Here is a 21,244-nt window from a genome sequence, read left to right as displayed (position 1 = left end):
TTTGGAGAAAGCTTCTCAGGTCATCCACCCTATCTCCAGGGCTGGTGCAACCATTTAGGCGGCGCTAGGATTTGGGAGGTGGCATTTTCTTCAGCAGCGACTGCGGCGGCCGGATCTTCGGCCACCCAGGTCGCCGCCGGCATGTAGGTGGAGGGAGCTGGGGCAGAGGAGCGCGGGGAGGGCCACCTGCAGAAAATAAGGCGGAGGGGACGGCACGCAGGGGAACTCCTCGCCCCAGCTCACCCCTGCCCTGCCTCCTCCCTGAGCACACCGTGGCTGCTTCACTTCTCCCGCCTCCCACGCTTGCGGTGCCTAAGCTGATATGGCGGGGGGAGGGGGCGCCTCAGGACGGAAGGGGGGGAGCTGCTGCCGGGGGGAAGCGCCTCAGGGTGGGGGCTCGGGGATGGGGGAGGGCGCAAGGTGGAAGTTTAGCCTAGGGCGCGAAACATCCTTGCACCGGCCCTGCCTATCTCCCCATCAGTTCCTTACATTGCTTGGTATAGTTTTAAACAATCCCATGCAATGGAGCTCCCACCACTTCTCTTGGAGAGATGACTCCATAGAGCTCAATCTCAAGGAGTTCTTCCTGATACTAAGCATCTGATTGCTACTGAATGCACCGTCTGCCAGACGCAACACAGAGCCAGCCATTTGAATGGAAACTGCCCAAAACAAGGCTCTGTCTCCTTCATTTAACTCCTGAGAAAGCCCCAGAGAATAGTGGCGTGCGAGAAGATACCTGGAACCGGTGTCTTTAGGTTTCTTATTCTGATGCCACCTGCAATCTGTAGGCCCTTTCTACACCTTATTTAAGGCCCTATCCAATGCCCATTGAAGCCAATGGGAGTCTTCCCATTGGCTTCAACTGACTTTGGATCAGGCTCTAATCTCCGAAACGCAATGTATTTTCAAAGTCATAGGGAAGCATTCCCAAAAGGCAAGGGCTTCTTCACGAGGACGTGTGCTCTAAAAACCTTCCTAATATCAGATGCTGCAACTGAGTCCTGCCCTGCCTGGTCCTAGCACCTCCAGAATTCTCCTGCAGCCAGAGGGAGATTTTCTTGACTCAGGGCTGTGGGATTGGGCCCATAAAGCAGGCGTGGCTTAAAAATTGACTTCCAGACTTAGAGAAATAACTCAGCATCCCAAGCGGGGGTTATAAGGTCACACCCCATCCCTCCGGTGCTGGGGACGCGAAGCCTCGTGCCACCTCGTGCACCAGAGGTGAGATAGCCTCATGTTACATGCCATGCCCTGCCACATGTTATTGCCTTACTTACCTCACTCTCAGCCAATCAGATCCTTCCATTCCCCAACAATGCCAGGCCCTCTTATCTTGCCACAACGGCCATCTCCTGCTGTGAAAAAGGGATGTTCCATTTTCACGGAGACCGTAGGGTTGTCCAGCGTGAGCAGTTCTTTGCAAAACACTTTGGTTTTCTAACCAAATAACTTCACCACATGAAGCAAAATGGGTGGAGGAAAAAAAAAACACCTTGAAGCAGGCAGGGGTCAAAGCAATAGAGTGGTCAGGGGAGTGGGTTTGCCCCATAGCTTCCCTTCCTCCTTGGCTGGCAGGATGGGAGCTCTCCATCCTGTTCCAATCGACTTTGATCACTGGATGCAGGGATGTACAAAGGCCAGTTATAAAAGCATCTCACATCCCCCATTATGTCAGTATCGGAGCCACAGCTCCTGCTTGCCGTCCCCTCATTCAAACTGCTTTCAAGATCTTAGAATCCTAGAACCATAGGGCTGGAAGGGACCACAAGAAGTCACCAAGTCCAGATCAAGTAAATCTAGACCATCCCTGATAGGTGTATGTCCAACCTGTCTTTAAAACTTCCAACAATGGGGGTTCCACTACCTCCCTTGGAAGCCTATTCCAGAGTTTAACTACCTTTAGGATTAGAAAGTTTTTCCTAATATCTAACCTAAATCTCCCTTGCTGCAGATTAAGCCCTTTATTTCTTCAGTGGACAAGGAAAACAATTTATCACAGTCCTCTTCCTAACAGCCCTTAACATATTTGACTGTTATCAGGTCCCCCCTCAGTTTTCTTTTCTCAAGACTAAACATGCCCAGTTTTTTCTTTTTTTTTTTTTTTTTTTTTACTTTTCCTAATAGGTCAGGATTTAAAACCTTTTATCGTGTTTGTTGCTCTCCTCTGGACTCTCTCCAATTTGTCCAAACCTTCCCTAAAGTGTGGTGCCCAAAATTGGTCTCAGTACTCCAGTTGGGGCCTCACCAAGGCCAAGCAGAGCAAGACAATTACCTCTTGTGTCTTACATACAACGCTTCTCGTCAGACACCCCAGAATGATATTAGCCTTTTTTGAAACTGCATCACCGTGTTGACTTACATTCAATCTGTGACTCACTGTAACCCCTCAGCATGCGACCATCTACCCATCTACCATCTGGTAACCAATTATTGCCCATTTTGTGGTTGTGCGTTTGAGTTTTCCCTCCTAAGTGCAGTGCTTTGCTCTAATCTTAATTGAATTTCATCTTGTTGAATTCAGACCAATTTTCCAATTTGTCAAGGTCTTTTTGAATTCTAATCTTGTCTTCCAAAGTGCTTGCTATCTCTCCCAGTTTGGTGCCACCTGCAAATTTTCTAAGCATGCTCTTTGTTCCATTATCTAAGTCATTAATGAAAATATTGAAGAGTACCAGACCTAGACTGATCCCTGAGGGCCCCCCCCCCATAGTCACCCTTTAAGTTCAACAGTAAACCACTGATAACTAGAGTTCCATGTTTGTCATGGAGGTCACAGATTCTGTGACTTCCTGCGACCTCTGTGACTTCTGCAGCAGCCGGTGCGGCTAACCTTTGGGCCACCCAAGCAGCTGGCCCCGGGTATAGCTGCTCAGGCGGCCCTGGGGACAGCCACACCAGCCCTGGCAGCCACACAGCCACTTGAGCAGCCCTGCAGCCAGCCACACTGGCCTCTGCTCTGGTGGCCTCAGGCAGCTGGATCCGGGGATCGCCCGAGCAATGACCGATGCGGCTGGCCCCGGGAACCACCTGAGCAGTGGTCCTGGGGGTAGCCAGGGCAGCGGCTGGCCCTGGGGCTCCCCACTGGCGGTGGCCGGAGCAGCCACTGGCCCTCTGGGGTTCCACCCTCGGTGGTGGCCGGAGCAGCCGCTGGCCCCCGGGGATTTCCCCCCCTGCCACTGATGCCACGGGCTCCCTCCCCCACCTCCAGCGTCTCCCTCCTAAGATTCAATCAGGGGTATTTATGTTATAAATCATGGACAGGTCATTGGCCGTGATTTTTTGTTTCTTGTCCATGACCCGTCCATAAGTTTTGTAAAAATACCCTTGATTAAATTGTAGCCTTATTGATAACTACTCTGAAGATGGTCTTTCAACCAGTTGTCCACCCACCTTATAGTAAATTCATCTAGATCACATTTCCCTCATTTGCTTATGAGATTGTCATGTGTCAAAACCCTTACCAAAAACCAAGATATATCATATGTCTACTGTTTCTCCCAACCACTAGGCCAGTAACCCTGTCAAAGAAGGAAAATAGGTTGGTTTGGCATGATTTATCCTTGACAAATTCATGCTGGCTCTTCCTTATAATCGTAGTATCCTTAAGGGGCTTACAAACTGATGGTTTAATAATTTGTTCTAGTATCCTGACTGCTCTGTAATTCCAGGGTTCCTCTTTGCTCCCCTTTTTAAAGATAGATACTATGTTCCCCCTTCCCTAGCCCTCTGGGAGCTCACCCGTCTTCCATCCGTTCTCTAAGATAATTGGTAATGGTTCTGAGATTGCATCAGCTAGTTCTTTAGTTCTTAGGATGAATTTAATCAGACCCTGCCAACTTGAATACATCTAATGTATCTAAATATTCTTTAACCTGTTCTTTCCCTACGTTGGCTTGAGTTCCTTCCCCCTTGTTAATAGTAATTGTACTGAGTATCTGGTCACCATTAACCTTTTTGGTGAAAATTGAAGTAAAATAGGAATTAAACACCTCAACCTTAAAGTCTGCTCTTTTTGGAGTCCATTGTCCTCACTCTGCTACTCTCATTCCTCCCTTTCCTTAGCATGGGGCAATTGATCATTTCATGATCACTTTCACCCAAACTGCCACTCAAGATTATCTGTGTCAGGTAAGAGTCACTTACAATGAGCCCTGACTGTTCCTTAAAAGCCACCAGAGACCAAAGGAGATGTGGCGAGCTCCTGCAAACAAACTACGGGGCATATGCATGTGCAGCGACTGGGTGTGCAGACTCCAGGTGTCAGCTGGGCACATCCCAGCCCTTGAGCTCCAGTCAGAAGATGCAACCCTAAATGTAATTTACATTCAACCCGTGATGGTTCCTGAACGCATGTGTAAGGGAACAGGGAGTGGAGCAAGCCCCAGCTTTGTCTTCCATTCTGGGAACACAATGGGAGCCGAGACCCATACACCTCTCCTTCCCGCCCAATGTGCCGCCCCACCCCCCAAGGCAATGCAAAGGTGACTCACGGCGTGCGTGGCACAGTTCGCTGCGTGCTCATACTCCGTTGGCTGGTATCTCCGGTTGGACGGGACCCTATGATTCATAAACCTTGAATGAGAAACCGGGAGAGAAGCAGGGTCAGAGGGCGGAGTCCTGGGCCAGGGCCACAAATCATTTATTGATAATGTCGGATCAGTTACACTTGGGATTGGGTTCTGGCAGGTGCTGCGCGCTGGCGCCCTTCAGGTAACCCAATCCCAGCCTTGAAGTGTTACTGCTCCAATTCTAGTGCTGCCAGTGCTCTGTGACGGGTTCTGCAGAGCAGCATTCATGTGCAGGCCTAGAGCTCACTGGGAGCAGCTGAGTGTATGTTCCTGCACCCCCTGACCTCACAGGGGTTCCTAAGTACAATTGCCAGGCTAACTATTGTTGCCTAATGTCACCCTAAGTCCAGGTCTGGTCCCAGCAGTGTCTGAAGAGGCTGATGACTGCACCCTCTCTGCTCACACACCGCTGCACTCACCTTTCTATTCATCCTGCACCCTTCACCCCGTGCTGTCACGTTGCAACAGCCCCCACTGGCCACGGAAGCAGGAGTTGCAAGATCACCTCGAGCTTCGGTCTCTGATGCAGTGCGCACTCCCACCCATGGCTGGCTTAAGATTTTTTAGTGTGTCAGGCAAGTAGTTTCTTGGGTGGACACTTTCCCTATGCTGGACAACCACCTCCGAGCTGCACTCACTTCCAATGGCTACATGTGCCCACGAGATGCCATGTGTGGGGAGGATCCTGGGCCAACAGGCTGCTGCTATGCAAGACTGAAACTCAGCCAGCAAGAGGCCACTCCAGGGGATGCTGACACTGAGATGTAGAGAAATGGCATGTGCTAGTGCTCCTAAAGAGGGAAGATCAGAAGAGGTGTCCCCTATAATTCCTCTGGCCCTGTTGACAGCGACTGTCTTTCCCCTACCCAGTGACATCTTGCCAACTAGGGAAACTGAGCACAGCTCAAATATTTGCACACAAACCCCTAAGATGCACTTGTTATTTTATGAGTCATCACCCAGCTCTGTCAGGAAGGAGGGTCGAGTGCTGAAAGACTAAAATAAAGAGGCACTGTGTGGACATGACTGCCAACTGTCTGAGCTCAGGGTTGGAATGAGGAGGCCAGGAGAAGAGAGAGAGAAAACTGCTTGTATGTGTATGGCCACGTCTATACTACAGCATAAAATCGAAATTATTAAAACCAGTTTTATAAAACTGGTTTTATAAAATCGATTTTACGCGTCCACACTAGGGCACATTAATTCGGTGGTGTGCATCCATGGTCCTAGGCTACCATCGATTTCCAGAGCAGTGCACTCTGGGTAGCTCAGTAAAAGAATGAGACCAATAACTTCGATTTCCGTCCACACTAACCCTAAATCGATATAGTAATATCGATTTTAGGGTTACTCCTCTCGTTGGGGAGGAGTACAGAAATCGATTTTAAGAGCCCTTAAAATCGATTTAAAGTGCCTTGTAGTGTGGACGGGTACAGCGTTAAATCGATTTAACGCTGTTTAAATCGATTTAACGCTGTAGTGTGGACCAGGGAGTGTGTTCTGGATCTTTGAGTCCCACTTGGATTTGCTGGGCCAGGGCCTATTTCTGTGTGCTAGCTCCTTCCACAGGCCAATCTTGGAACTGCACAAAAAAATTTTTTTTAAATTGGAGCTATACCTATCCCCTTCAACCAGAAGGGACCTTGAATGGTCATTGAGTCCATCCCCTTGCCTTCACTAGCAGGACCAAGTACTGATTTTGCCCCAGATTCCTAAGAGCCCCTCAAGGATTGAACTCACAACCCTGGGTTTAAGCAGGCTATCTCTCCTCCCCTAGATAAAGAAATAGCATTGGGACTTGTCAGTTGCTAGGTGTATCATGCTGAACTTCAGCATGATAGAGTAGACAAATGTGTATCCATAGTGAAAAACATATCCAAGACAATGAAGGTTGGACAAAGTGTAGGGTTCATACTTGGGCATGGCCTAATCAAAGCTATTGCCCTAATCAAAGGGATTGAGCTAAGGAGTGGAGCACTTGGTGTTACTGTCATCTACAGAATAAGTGTTCAAGTGCTAATGGTGTCTAAATTGCATCTCTACTGTCACAGTTGTGTCCTTCATCCACAGCATGACTCTGGGATGTCACATCATGTCAGGGCAATGCCCTATTAAGAATGATCCTAGTCCACAGAAAACCAGAAGTAGAAAGGTCAACATGTGCTGTTATACCATGCCGCTGCCAGCAAGGTCAATGGGGACTGTACAGGTGAAACTGAGCGTGGAATTTGACCTGCTAAGCATATCTAGAGCAAAGTATCCTATTGGGGTTTAGGTAAACTAGCCGGCTACTCTTCCCTGGCAAATACAGCACTATTTTAAGAGTTTTTTGAGGAAGAAACAGCTGTTTGTCCTTTGCAGCAACACTTATTAGCAGTGGCTGCTCCAGGCACCAGCACTCCAAGCACGTGCCTGGGGCAGCAAGCTGTGTGGGGCACCCTGCTGGTCCCTGAGAGGGTGATAGTCAGGCAGCCTTCGCCGGCTTGCCTGCGGGAGGTCTGCTGGTCCCACAGATTCAGCGGTGGGTATGCTGGAGCAGCGGGACCAACAGACCTCCCACAGGCAAGCCACCGAAGGCAGCCTGCCTGCTGTGCTTGCACTGGCAAAAAAGCTAGACCCGCCCCTGCTTATTAAATATTGAGACACCTCTACAATATTAGATCACCGTATCTGGGAATCTCCAGCAGAGAGACATGACTATGTTATTTCTGGTATATTACAGGTCAGCACACAGAGACCTACAGAACAGCAACTAAGGTACCTATTCTGCCCTAGCTGTGTACGAGTAAGCCCCATCGAAGCCAATGGGAGTTCCTTGTATCCTGCTAGGGCAGTGTCATGCCCCAGGATCCTATGCCTAGGGACCTGACTCTCATGGATGCTGTGCTGAAACATAGCAGCAAAGAAGCTCCAGCACTGAGGCTTCATTACGTGGTAGCATCCGTTACGATCTTGCAGCACCGAGATGTAACATGGTAGGGATATCATGGTCATCAGCAGGAGCTGAACCTTCAGCATTCAGAACCAGCACTTCAGTCCATGCCGCTTCAGCCAAAGGAATCTAACTCTTAGTGTCACCTCGTAGCAGGATTTATCTTTGCTGGGGCCAGTCACTATAGGAACACACAGCCACACTAAGTGCTCACTTGCATGTTCACTTGAGTGCAATAGCAGCACCCGAGCAGTGCTCCTGTAGGTGCTGTCAGGTGGGAAGGAGATGGAGCCATGACCTATGTTTTTCCCCTCCACTGGCTAGCAGAGTGGGCCAGCCATAGAGAGGAGTGCACGCTGCACCTGCCTAAGGGGTGTAGCTGCTGGCATGTTCCCCTGGCTTGCCTGGGAATTTGCCTTCTGGAATAGCTCAGTTCTGCATCACCCAGTCCAGGCCCAATGGTAGGACTGAAAGGCCCCTCTGCTTCTTGGCAGGAGGTTAGACTAGATGACCCTAGTGGTCTCTTCTAACCCTATGATTACACGATTCTAGTTCCTAGGTGCTGAACAAACCCAGGGGAAGATTAACCCCTTCACACCCAGGCAAGAAATCCCAGCGTCTAACACAGATGGCTCACAGCCTGGTCTCACTGCCATGGTTAGATCTGGTTTGTATAAAAATAAATCAATGCTGAACTGACCAACCTGGATCAACCCTGTCACTGAGACCTAGGCCTGTTCTGTTCAGTTGAGGCTACTCTTGTGGGACACACATGGGTGCATTTACTACTCAGCTTCCCTGGCCCTGTTTATTAGTCTCACTAATAGGCTTTAATAAGCCCCTTGAGCCAGGCCCCAGCAAACAAAGAGACTCTGGCCCTGTTAATTCCCTGCCTGAGCCTGGATTTTGTTCACATTCCTTCCCAACATCCTGTAACAATCTCTCTCCAACAACAGGACATTATTTTACTGTACCGTTGCTAGGTAACTGTCCAGAGCCTCACTGAAACCCCATATGGGTGCTTTTATTTCTTCCTTTCTTTCTTTTATTTTTTAATCCTTTCTGCACGGCCCAGACGTTCATGGTTCTGCGGTGATGTCACAGTTTCCATGGAAACATGCACGAGGAAATTTTTTAAAAAAACCCAAAACCTCGCTTTGTCTCTTGCCCATGCCGACTCTACTGATTGTTATTATTTTTAATAATAATAATAAAAGGGAGGGTGACCTCAGGGGCACGGGTCACACCGATTCCCACAGCCCCTTGGCACGGGGCGGAGTGCGCCTTTCGAACTTGGGCAGGGAAGTAAATGTCTGGGAATGGCAGAACTGAATACCAGCGTGTAAGGATATCCTCACGCACACACACATAAACGGTGTAGCTAGGCAAGAGGACTGCATGGGTTAAGGGCCTGGGAGTGGGAGCTGGGATTTGCTGGAAATCCAGCTCTGGTCAGTCTATCTAGGTTCTTATAACCCAAGAGACCAGATGTAACTTCACAACAGACCAATGGCTTAATTTTGCCACCTTCCTCCCCTGAGGTAGCCAAGGCTGTGGTTTTGTGTATTTATTTCCCTCTCTCATCTCTTCTACTTCTCTCTCTCTCTCTTTTCTTTCTTGCCTTCACATTTTTGACTATGTCTAGACTACGGACCTTACAGCAGCACAGCTGTACTGCTAAGGTCTCCTGTGTAGCGGTTCTGTGCGGGCGGGAGAGAGCTCTCCCACTGGCATAATTAAACCAGCCCCAACGAGCACCAGTAGCTATGTTGGCGGGAGAGCGTCTCCTGCTAACATAGTACTGTCCACACCGGCACTTCTGTCAGTGAAACTTATGTCGATTGGGGTGTGGGGTTTTTTTTCCACATCCCAACTGACAAAAGTTTTGCCAACAAAAGCGCTAGTGTAGACAAAGCCTTTGTTTCCTCCTCCCTTAGGGTACGTCCACACTTAAACCACTACAGTGGCTCAGCAGCAGTGCTTCAGTTGGGCCTCTGTAGCCCTTCAGCATAGAAATTATCGACACCACGAGGAGGGGTTCTCCCATCGGTGTAGGTAATCCACCTGTCAGAGAGACGGTTGGGTCTCCGGGATCGCTAGGGGCTGGTCTACACCAAAAACCTACCATCAGCATAGCTGTGTCTCTCAGGGGTGTGAAAAATCCATCCCCCTGAGAGATGTCGCTATGCCGACCTAACCCCCAGTGTAGGCAGCGCTAGGTTTCTTCCATTAACCTAGCTATCACCTCTCGGGGAGGTGGATTAACTACAGCAACAGGATTATCCCTCCCACCACCATAGGTGCCGATTTCCACTGTTCCCGGTGGTTGCTTGAACCCACCCCCGCCCCTGGCCCTGCACCTGCACTACCCTTGCCCCACCCCAATTCCACCCCTTCTCCAACGTCCGCACCCCTATTCCACCCCCTTCACCCAAGTCCCCACCCCTGCCCCACCTCTTCTCCGATCCTCCCCCCTCCCTCCTGTAAAGTCCTAAACACTGCCAAACAGCTGACTTGGCTGGAAAGGCCCATGGTCCTATGGGGAAACTAGATTTACTGACTAAGACCTGTCAAAAACTCCACAAGGAATACAACACAGGTACCTAACTTCCCAGTTGGTCAAATTGCCTGTCACTGCGCTCAGGGACACCAATGGGAATGGAAAGTAACTCCATTAATGTCAGGCAAGTTGTTCTGGACTTATGTAACAATGGAACTGAAAGCAGAATCTGACCACTGTGTGTTCCATCTAATAGGCCTGTATTTGATTGGGGGCTTACGTAGCCTTATAAATTTCTATATATTCATTTGCCTGGGATAGCCTTTTTTGACTTACAGTTAGATTTTCCCACTCTCATCCCCTCTCACTCCCTTTGTTCACTGTCATGCCTCGCTGTGGTACATTTAAATTAGAATGTTGTAGACGGAATGCTTTGGGCCAAGGACTTGTCTGTAACGCCCCAGGCAAACCTATAAATAAGACCCCATTCGCATCCTGGGAAGGGAGAGGCAATAGATTTTGCCCTTTTGCAAGGTTGTGTTCAAAGGAGAATTGAGGAGCCTGACAGATTTGAAAGCTCTTTGGGAGCTGAGCAGGCACAAAATTGTGCCTTTGAAAGACTGACCCTCCGGTGAGCTGCTTCTTCACTGCTTAAAGTTAGCGAGCTGCAAGGCTGGAGTTTGGATCATGTAGATGATTTCCCATTTGCTCTGCCTACATGTTGATACACATTGGCATGCCCACAGACTGAGCTTTTAACCCCTGGGGATTCATCCGCTCTAATCCAGGGTGGCTTTGGTTTCACTGCAGTTTCAAAGTAACTATGCACTGTCATGGTCCCTCTCTCTCCTAGGTTGTTCTCCTCATCCCACAGGGTCTCTCTCCTCAGCCCCGACAAATCAGAAAAGTCTGTCTCCCCTTACAGGCCTCATGCAAACCAATGCCTGCAGTTTCCTTGCCAGAAACTCCAGGGAATGGAGAGGATGTCTCCTGGGCTCTGCAGCAGCAAATCAAGTAGCCACTCCCCAAGCACCTTCCAGTGCATGCTCCATGGGGCATTCTGAATGGACTTCCTAGCAGCTGCTGGGCTGGTTGCATTGATCGGACAAAGCGAAGTGCCTTCTGACCAGGTGCAATTAGTGATATCTAGATGATCAGAACATGCAGCACCTGAATGTGCCTGTTCAAATGAAAATAGGCTGTTCTGACTGTACTGTGTCCTCCTCAGACTCCATACTGCTCACAAACCCTATCCTCCTACCCAGCTCCTCTTTGTACTGCGAGCTTGATCCTGCAAAGTGTATGATGCCCTTGGCACGTGCTGATAACGCACACACCCCTGCGATGGCTGGGCCTGCTGTGGTACGGAGTAGGGTGAGTGGTGGGATGGCTCCCTGGGGGGAACAGCTTTAATTTCCACCAGGGTCAAAATGGGAACCCAGCTGCTCGAGGAAGGTGAGAGGCTGTGATAGCTGGGTGCTTCTCCCAGCCACAATAGCCACAGCTGGATCCCAGCCAGCACCAGCCATGTTTTGGTCTGCCCGGGAGTCCTGCAATTGGGGAGATTGCTGATATTCTCCCCCACTGCAGCCTCCCCCATGGGCTTTCCATTGCCGGGACCTGCAGACATTTACGTGCTTTATCCTCCAGTCTAGCTCCCCCGGTGAAAACAAAATGAAAGAGTCCTGTCTCCTCCATCTCCCAGCTCTTGCCTTTGATCCCATCATTATTCATTGCATTGCAGTAGTGCCTAGCAACCCAGTCATGGACCATGACTGTACTGCGCTAGGCGCTGTACACAAGAGAGAGACAACCCCTGCCCCGAAGCGCTTATAGTCCCAGTGCTCTCCCTGCTCCAGTCTTTCCCTCATGGACCCTGCTGCCAAATGGGCCAAATCCATCATCTAAGCCTGATTCCACCCTATCTCCCCACCTCACCCACAACAACTTGCCTCGAGTCTGGTGAGCTGAAGGAGCCTCCAGCAGAATTTCTACCATCAGCTTTGTGAGCTCCACACTGCACCCTCCCTCTACTACTTCCTACAGTACATTCTTTGCAGGGCTGCCCTGCTGAAGCACTGCCCGCTCCTGCGGAAGTACAGCCATCAGAGCCTTACACCTGAGCTGCTGGCTGGATTAAATGGATCTTGGACTTTTTCAGTCTAATGGCTTGTCTACACAGGCCATTATTCTGGAATAGTTGTTCCTGATTAGCTCCATGCGTGCATGCTCTTATTCTGGAATAAGAGTGCCTTATTCCAAATTAATTTAATGGATTAAATTAAATGAGAACAAGGCACTCTTATTCCAGAATAAGAGCATGCACGCATGGAGCTAATCAGGAGCAGCTATTCCAGAATAACAGCCTGTGTAGACAAGCCATTAGACTGAAGACTCTGTTTCCTCCCGTGCTGCACCCCATTACAGATAACCATCAGCAATTGAACAAGAGGGCTGCCAGCCCCTTTTTCTCTCTAGTGGCTGCTTCTGGCAGATAGTTAGCTGAGCTTTGTGGAGCTGTCAGTCCTAAATGGGAGGATGGCAGCCTTTGCCAGAATTAATATGCACAGGTTGTTAACTGCTGCCAGAGGGTTTCCCACTGCCCTCCTTCAGGCCTGTCTGATCCTGGCCCCATTTGCCAGAAAGCAAGCTGCAAAAAACCTCATGCCCACAACTCTGGACGCCAGCACAAAGAGAATCTTGTCCTGCAGAATCAAAGGAAAATCCAGAGCTGACTTCCCATATTCATCCCCCCTCTCCCGCTGTGTTTTTACTCCATGTCATCCAAGAATGAGGATGCTCTGAGCATCATGCAGACCTGTGAGCTGCTTTCTGGCTCTTGCTGTTTGCAGCGTAGAGAGGAAAGCGGTTTAAAACCAGATTTTAGACGTTAGGTGGAGCGTGAGAGCCTCTGGGAGCTTGAAGACTCAGGTGGATGATCTGAGGCTCCTGGATCTGAAGCACTGAGATTTCGCACACTCCCCAAGGCATAAACGGAACACAACATGGCATGTGAGGTAAAGGTTTATATGCACTTGCGTGGGAGAAGCTGCACCACTCAGACATGGCTCCCCTAGTAGTGTATAGTGTGTCCATCTCAGATTTATGCTGACAAAACATCCATTTAAATATATGCACATGAGGTGGACCAAGAGCAAACAGTGTGAGGGAGTGTGGTTCCGTGGCCAGGGCACTGGACAGGAACTCAGGGGACTGCTCTGCACTGACCTCCTGGGTGACTGTGGCCAAGTCACTTCACATTTCTGTACCTCAGTTTCCCCATCTGAAAAGGAGGATAATGATGCTGACTTTCTTTGTAACATTTTTTGAGGTCTAGTGATGAAAAGTGTTATATGAGAACTACGTATATTCCTATTCAGAGGTGATTAGTGTGATATAAAGCTTGGGGTGCACACATTATACACCTGTGGGGAAGCCATATGAGAGTTAACCAGTCCCCCCTGCTTCCCCGCAAAGTGCTCATAAAAATCCCTCGCACATGGTTCTCCAGGCTGCAGGTGGCTAGAAAAATCTCTTGGTGAGAGATGGGACTAGGGCCCTTGCCAGGAGGACAAATGCGTCTTGTTCTCTCCGACAACTCAGCTGGGCGTGGTTACTGAACACCACAACGTGGCGGGCTAGAGAGGTCTGGAAAAGTCACATGAGTGGGCAGCAGGTGAGGTGCCGTTTGGCAAGGACCTCAAAGGCAACCACTTTAAACTAGTGGTGAACATCTAGATTCTCTCATTTTGGCCCATCTTTAATTTCATCCCCTGAGCTTTGTCAGAGCAAACAGGTACTGACTGCCCCTCCCCTGGCCAACACCCAGCAGCCCTCAAGGTTCTTCAGAACTAATAAAGAGGATTATTCTTTAGCCTCTTTCCTGACACTCACTCATCCATCACACTCACTCCAGAAATCATAATGGAACTGACAAATAAATCCAGCCCCGATCAGCTCAGTGACAGCGTCTCATTGCGAAGCAAGAGACAGAGAAAGTAATGGCCTCTGACAGATGATATCACCAATGCCAGGAAGTCCCTCTCTGGCCTTATTACAAGGGAGGTCCCTTATTGCTTCATCTCTGTGCAACAAGATTGGGAGTTGCTGAGTGCTGCAAAAAGCAGCAAGAAATACCCCAGGGTATGTAGGGTAGGTGAGTACTGCTTAGTGTTATTATTAATAAGAATGATGATGATAATAATAATACTGGGGTGAGGGTGCTAAGAAAACAGTCCCTTAATTTTGAAATAGGTTGACAACCCTACGTCTCTGCCCTTCCTGGCTTCCCAGTCTCCCCTGTCTACAGCAAGTCATCCTCTCTTCCCCAGCTCTCGCCTAAGCAATGATCAAGACCACGCGTCCTGTGCTAACACAGGAGAGTTCCAGGACCAAAATCCCAGGCTTGAGCACTGTCTGTGTGTATTCATGCCACGGTGCCTGTCCACTGGGTGAATTCCTGTAAGCTGGACCCTGGCTCATGCTACGCTTTTGACATGTAATCTTCTAATGATCCAGCTACAGGACCTAGTAATAGGATTCGGTCCCCGTTCTCCTCCCTAGCGTGTAATTAGGCTGCTTCCTGAGAGTTTAGCACATCATTACAAGCAACACAGCCAGTGCTCAACGTGCAGGATGATTTGGCTGGCCAAACCCACTGAGTTAGATGCCCTCTATGGGTGAGCAACTTCAGACCTTGGCAACTAGCGTCTTCTGCAGAGAGGACTCTATAGCAATGGTCCTTGACCCTTTTCCATACTGGGACCCCCTCTCCCATCTAGCCGACATTGTCTCCCATTTGGGTACAGGGGAAGGGCATGGTGGGTGCAACCTTTGGACACCTGTTTGTATCCCCTAGATCAAGACCCCAAGCTCTGCAGTAACATGTTTTGCCCAAACCAAATGACTGTACAGTACTATAAAAATTCTAAAATACCTGGTTTACTTTCTTACCAGGCTACAGGGAAAGCTTTCCCACTGAAACTTACAAATGCAAACTGTAATTCTAACCCCATCCAGTTCTGCCATCTGCAGAAACACCCACACATGCCTACATATCTGTACGTGTTGTACCCAGTGCCTGCTTCTCTGCTTCTGGGTGCTACTTTCCCCGCTCCTACGCGCACATATGGCAATCCAGGTTCGGAAAGTTCAGCCTTGTGTGTCCTACACTTTAAATACAACTTCCATCCTCCTTTGTCCTCCATGTTGGGAGGAAAAAAGACACTAAATCTGCTCTTGGTTTTACAATCCATTTCCCCTGGGTGGAATTCAACCTGCTACCCACTTTCCTCTTTCAGCTTTTGGACTGATTCCAGCGTGCATTTCAGATGGAAGCATCATGCACAAGGGCAGAGTGGGTGTGTGTTGGGAAGGTGGGTGTGAGGGAACAAAGCATTCTCTCTCTCTGCTTTTTTAGTGTAACAAAAGGACTGGCAACTTTCCGGTGGGAGCAGAGTGAGTCTGAAAAATGGAAACACAAAAGACTAGTTATCTAGATCACTTATCTTCCTAGATGGCACATGTTTCAGGGCTGGGGGTGCGTATTTTCATGTGTTTATACACAGCCTAGCACAGTGGGATCTCAACCCTGACTGGGGCCTGTGGGCGCTACTACAATATAAATGTTAAACAATAGCACATAACACACCCAATGTATATTTATGCAAAAGGGTGCTAAGAAACTAAATGGTGAGTCTTGGGTCCAAAGACAAACACTCTTTCAGGCTCAATCGGGAACAGTTCAAGCAATATAAACAGCAGAGGTCTACTGCCCAAGGACTAGGCTATATGGCGAGTCAGACTAAATGGAGCAGATTGAGGGGTTTCCCTGGTTCCAAATTCAGGGCCTACGTGATTGGTTTATTCAGAGCGAGAGAAAGCCAGGAGGAGTGGCATGAGTGTGACCCAGAAAGGAAGCAGAGAGACAGAACTTCTTGGGCACAGAGCTTGCTGGAGTGGCACCCAGGGGGATTTCTGAGTAAGGAAGCTTCCTGCTGTTGTTTGTTTTGACTGTGTTCAGGGAAACAGGACTTTGTGTAAATTCTTTGTAAATAAACAAAATCATAAACCATGACTATACCTGACTCACATTACTGATTTTTTTCTCCCTAGCAGAACCAACCCTGCAAGGCCCTGAGTAATGGCTAATTGCTCAGGCCCAGGGAGCAACAATACATATACACATATACACAATCACACACATAGGGTGACCAGGTGTCCGGTTTCCGACAGAATGCCCTGTCAAAAAGGGATCCTGGCTGCTCTGGTCAGCACCGCCAACCAGACCGTTAAAAGTCTGGTCGGTGGTGCTGTGGTGATAAGGCAGGCTAGTCCCTACATGTCCTGGCTGGCACCACGCTGCGTCCCAGAAGCAGCCAGCAGGTCTGACTCCTAGACAGGGGAGCCGTGGGGCTCCACGCACTGCCCCTGCCCTGAGCACCGGCTCTGCATTTCCATTGGCTGGGGAGTCGGGGAGCGATGCCTGAGAGCAAAAGCAGCCTGTGGAGTCTCTGGCCCCCCCGCCTAGGACCTGGACCTCCTGGCTGTTTGCTGCTTCCAGGGCGCGTGCAGCACGGTGCCAGCATAGGCATGGGAAGTAGGGATGCGGGGGGTGCTTCCCGCACCTATGCCTTGCTCCTGGCCCTCCACCCCCCAACCTCTCACCTCACCTGTGGGCGGGAGGGGCTCGGGTCCCCAAGCTGGCCCCACCCCCGCTCCCAGGCCTCCGCTCCTGGGGCCCGGCTGCTGGCCCCATGCCCGGGGCCCCGTGCCTATCTGCACAGCTGAGGCTCTGCTCTTGGCCTTACACATGGGATCCTGGCTGCTGACCCCTACTGGGGCTCCACTCCTTGTCCCATGCTCACTCCCAGCTGTGGCCTCAGTCCCCTGATCTCTGTCCATGTCCCACCTCCCCAGCCTGGAGTCCCCTCCTGCACCCCAACCCCTCATCCCCAGCCCCACCCCCAGCAGGAGCCCTCACCCTCTCCCGCACTCCAACTCCCTACTCCAGCCTGGAGCCTCCTCCCGCACCGTGAACCTCTCATTTCTGGCCCCTGCCTGGAGCCCGCACCCCTAGTAAGAGCCCTCACTCCCTCTGTCATCCTAACCTCTCACCTAAGCCCAGTGACAGTGAGTGAGGGTGGGGGAGTGAGCCACCGAGGGAGGGGAATGTAGTGAGCAGGGGGGGAAGAGGCAGGGCTAGGGTGTTCCTTTTTTGTGCAGCTAGAAAGTTGGCAACCTTACACATACAATGTACACACACACACACAATCTGTATATAGACGGCTGGGATTTAGTGAGTGGATAGGTACCCTAACCCCTCTGAAGTACGATAACTAATACCTATCTGCCAAGTAACGTGCCTTTGAAGATTCTCGCCATATCTGTAGATCTATATTTTTTCCAGCACATTTTATAGCATTTATTTCTATGATAACTCAAACTCTTACATGACAGTTCCTGATACTGGGATAGTAGCAAATCATTTTTTAAAGCAATGGATTAGTGAACATGTTTGGAGATTAAATTGCTGCTCTTTCTGCCGCTATTTGTGAGCTTTCTGACAACAGTTGCTTACTCACAAAATTGCTGGCAAATCCCAAGTGTTTTGCAAATTTTAGCAAGAATGCCTCCAACATGCATTATTCGTTATTTGCATGTTTAAAATGTTTTGATCAACCAGTCAGGGAGCAAATACAATACTACATGCCCAGATACTAGAAACTAAGGTAGCATTGTAAAGGTAGTTACTGTGAGAAATTCTGACCATTACTCTGCTTAGTATGTGCCTCTCTGGCAGCCAGAAAGCCATCTGAGCTGGCTACCCGAATGCAAAGAGAATTCCTACATGGCAAAGTGCTGGCCTAATGGCATTATGCTACTCTCATTGCAGTTTCTGGCATGAAGGACATGACAGGAGTAAAGGGGATAAGGCTGGAGCATCACTGTACACCAACAGTGGCTGCTGGAATGGCTCCTTGGAGTCATGGGGTACTGGGAATAAGTTAGAGTAGACTTCGCACTGCTCTAATATCAGGGACTAGTCCGGGCTAGCCACAGGATATGGGGACTACAAAGACGATCAGAACATACATCTACTCCTGACTGCCATGTTTATCCAGAGAGCACAGCTCTTCTGGATCAGAGAATCTGGCCCATCACCTCAATAAAGCGTGTAACAGACACCTTTCCCTGTTTAACACTCTCGGTCCAGGCTGTTAATGGATCCACAAAACTCTAAAAGGAACCACAGGCACAGCATCTATTTCAAAGTCACTGAATAAGCATATGGCAGTTTCTTTAGCCATCAGATGCTCCAGGCTGCTTTGTGTATAGTGGAAACAAACACCTCATGGGAGGCAGTATGATCTAGTGGCTAGAGCCTTGGCCTAGCCGTCAGGTAACCTTGGTTCTCGTCCCAGTGCTGCTGCTGAGATACCATCTGACCTTGGGCATGTCACTTCTACTCGGTAGTTTAAATAATAAGCTTTTTGAGTAGAGACGGCCTCTCCTTATACATATGCATAGCTTCTTGTGCAACAGGGCCCTGGGGTTTCTAGATGCTACTGCAATATAAATAATAATATCAAGCTATCCAGATTATTCAGTGAATATTTATGAACAACCAAAACATCTGAAGATCATGACTGGTTTGCAAATTACTCACTAGCTGTGCTTTTAATGCATGTTGTTGGTAAAAGATTGACCATCTCTAGCGTTAGGTTTTCTCAGCTAACGTTCTTTACTAGAGATGGGCAGTGCAGTGTAGCCAGTCAAGAATGAAGATAATGATTTAAATCTCATTTCACCATCTGACCCTCTCTGTCAGTCCAAGCATAAAACCTTTTAATTGCCGGAGATGAGCCTGAGCAGTGAACTTTGGAGCTGGATGTAGATCTGGATCCAAACTTTCCTGACATTTGGATGCTTGGATCTGAGGTTTAGTTCTGGCCCGTCTCTACTCATTAACTTATAGGACACCTCTTTTGCGGTTGGAGCTGAACACCTTGCAAGAATTCCAAATAAAAATAACACTCTTTCTCTCTTTCCTGTCTGTAGAGGAATTTAGTTCATAGAATTTAGTTTGTTTCCTTGTGTGTGCGTGTTGAAATTACTGAGTGACAGCCAAGTCAGGGAAACAAGTTTTACATTTAGCTGTAAGCTCAGTGAGGCCTGCGGTCATTCTTATCTCTTGCAGGGCTCAGTTTCATAGTCTAGCGCAGGGGTAGGCAACCTATGGCACGCGTGCCTGAGCTGATTTTCAGTGGCACTCACACTGCCTGGGTCCTGGCCACCGGTCTGGGGGGCTCTGCATTTTAATTTAATTTTAAATGAAGCTTCTTAAACATTTTTAAAACCTTATTTACTTTACATACAACAATAGTTTAGTTATATATTATAGACTTGTAGAAAGAGACCTCCTAAAAACGTTAAAATGTTTTTCTGGCACGCGGAATCTTAAATTGGAGTGAATAAATGGAGACTCGGCACAGCACTTCTGAAAGGTTGCCAACCCCTGGTCTAGCGACTCCTGGGAAAGGTCTGTTTCCTCACTCATGGGCATCCCCCACTGGTCAACAGTTTTGTAATTCCTTGTGCATCCTATCAGTGAGTGCAGGGGAGTTATAGGGGCACTGTGCAGCGCCAATGTGTCCAGGACTGCTGTTAGAGATAGAAGGGATCTATCGGACGCCTGAGTCCATCTCCCTGCCAGGACAGGACATACTCCCCAGAGAGGATGCATTGTATATTAAGATGATACTTTGTTTGTCCTTGAGCCAAAATTGAGGCACAAATGAACTCTGCTAGAGCTATTTACTCAGTGAGATCAGACTGCTCTTTGCATTCATCAGGGGTTTGTTATTATGGGCCATTTCACACTCCTGCCACCAGAGCCGGCTCTAGCCGTTTTGCCGCCCCAAGCACAGCGGCACGCTGCGGGGGGCGCTCTGCCGCTCACCGGTCCCGTGGCTCTGGTGGACCTCCCGCAGGCGTCCCTGCGGAGGGTCTACTGGTCCCGCAGCTCCGGTGGACCTCCTGCAGGCGTGCCTGCGGATGCTCCACAGGAGCCGCGGGACCAGCGGACCCTCCACAGGCACGCCTGTGGGAGGTCCACCGGAGCCGCCTGCCTCCCTTCCAGCAACCAGCAGAGCGCACCCTGCGGCATGCCGCCCCAAGCACGCGCTTGGCGCGCTGGGGCCTGGAGCCGGCCCTGCCTGCCACTCACATAAACTACTGCCTGGAGGCTGCTGAGTGCCAGCCTGTCTCCCCGGCTCAGGATGAGCTACTATCACATCCAAGTCTCTTTCAGGCCTTCCCTCAGGGCATGGTTTATTAATTCAAAGGGAAGCTCACAAAATAACACAGAACGAAGCTACTGCTGTCCCCAACCCACGCTGCGGGGGCCCAGAGGCCTTGCACTCTGCACCACTCTCTGCTCCAGGGCTAGTCCCAGAAGCCAACCTCCCGCCTGCAGCTCTCCTCCAACGGAGTGCACTCGGCTCTGCTAATGCAGCAGGGCTGTCTGGCTCCCTGGCCGCTTGTCCTTAAAGGAGCAGCCCAGCCTCTTACAGCACCTTACTCTCCAAGTAGCCCCACTGATTTTAGTGGGATTGCTTATGGTCCACATAGAGGCAGAATCTCGCCCTGGGAAGGGAAGGCGGGGACACAGGCGTGACTCCGATACGTCCTTATCTGTGGTGTTATTAATCTTTCGAGCAGCTCTGTACTCGGTGTGATGAACCACATCCATTTTTAAAGCATTTCACTCCCATAGTTTTGTCTGACATCGGTTAAGGGGAAAAAAAGAAAACAGCTGCAAAAGGCATTTAAGGTCCCTCGGAGGGCACGTCTGAGCTGGTGTAAGCCAACTGCACATACTCAGACATATCAAGATTTATTTGCTAGGCAGCCTGGGACAAAACTTGCCAGACCCCCTGCAGTTCAAGCAAAATGAATGAGTCTGACTGCAGAGCAGTTGTTCCACCATGGTTCGACAAAGAAAGATACTCCAGACGTAGGACAGGCAGCACATTATCTCTGCGTTTTGGATCTTGCTTAACCTCATACTTCATTTCCCCACCATTTCTGGTCTTACTGTGCTAATTATGGAGTTTTGGGTCTCTTCTTTTAGTGATGGTAAAAGGTGTGATATAGATATGCTAGGGACTGATAGATCAGACATACCATCGAGCCTGAGAGTAGCTGGCCCTCTGAGTGGGCCACAGGCCCAGCCAACCT

General features: G+C 49.5%; 1 protein-coding gene across 2 annotated transcripts in view; it reads right to left on the bottom strand.

The window, feature by feature from the left end:
* The window catches only part of MMD2 (monocyte to macrophage differentiation associated 2), a 49,168-nt gene that overhangs the window by 19,760 nt on the left and 8,164 nt on the right, over positions 1-21,244 (bottom strand). For both annotated transcript variants that reach the window (XR_007776143.1, XM_050966604.1), the window contains exon 2: positions 4,494-4,575. Coding sequence is in view for 1 of the 2 variants with exons in the window: in XM_050966604.1 (XP_050822561.1) it covers positions 4,494-4,575 (82 nt within the window). In the remaining variant the exon portion in view is untranslated. The remainder of the gene's footprint in view (positions 1-4,493; positions 4,576-21,244) is intronic.

This window comes from Gopherus flavomarginatus, chromosome 9 (genome assembly GCF_025201925.1).
Source record: "Gopherus flavomarginatus isolate rGopFla2 chromosome 9, rGopFla2.mat.asm, whole genome shotgun sequence".
In the NCBI taxonomy this organism is placed as follows: domain Eukaryota; kingdom Metazoa; phylum Chordata; order Testudines; family Testudinidae; genus Gopherus; species Gopherus flavomarginatus.
Note: the sequence above shows the minus strand (reverse complement) of the source record. Positions and strands in the feature narration are given on the sequence as shown.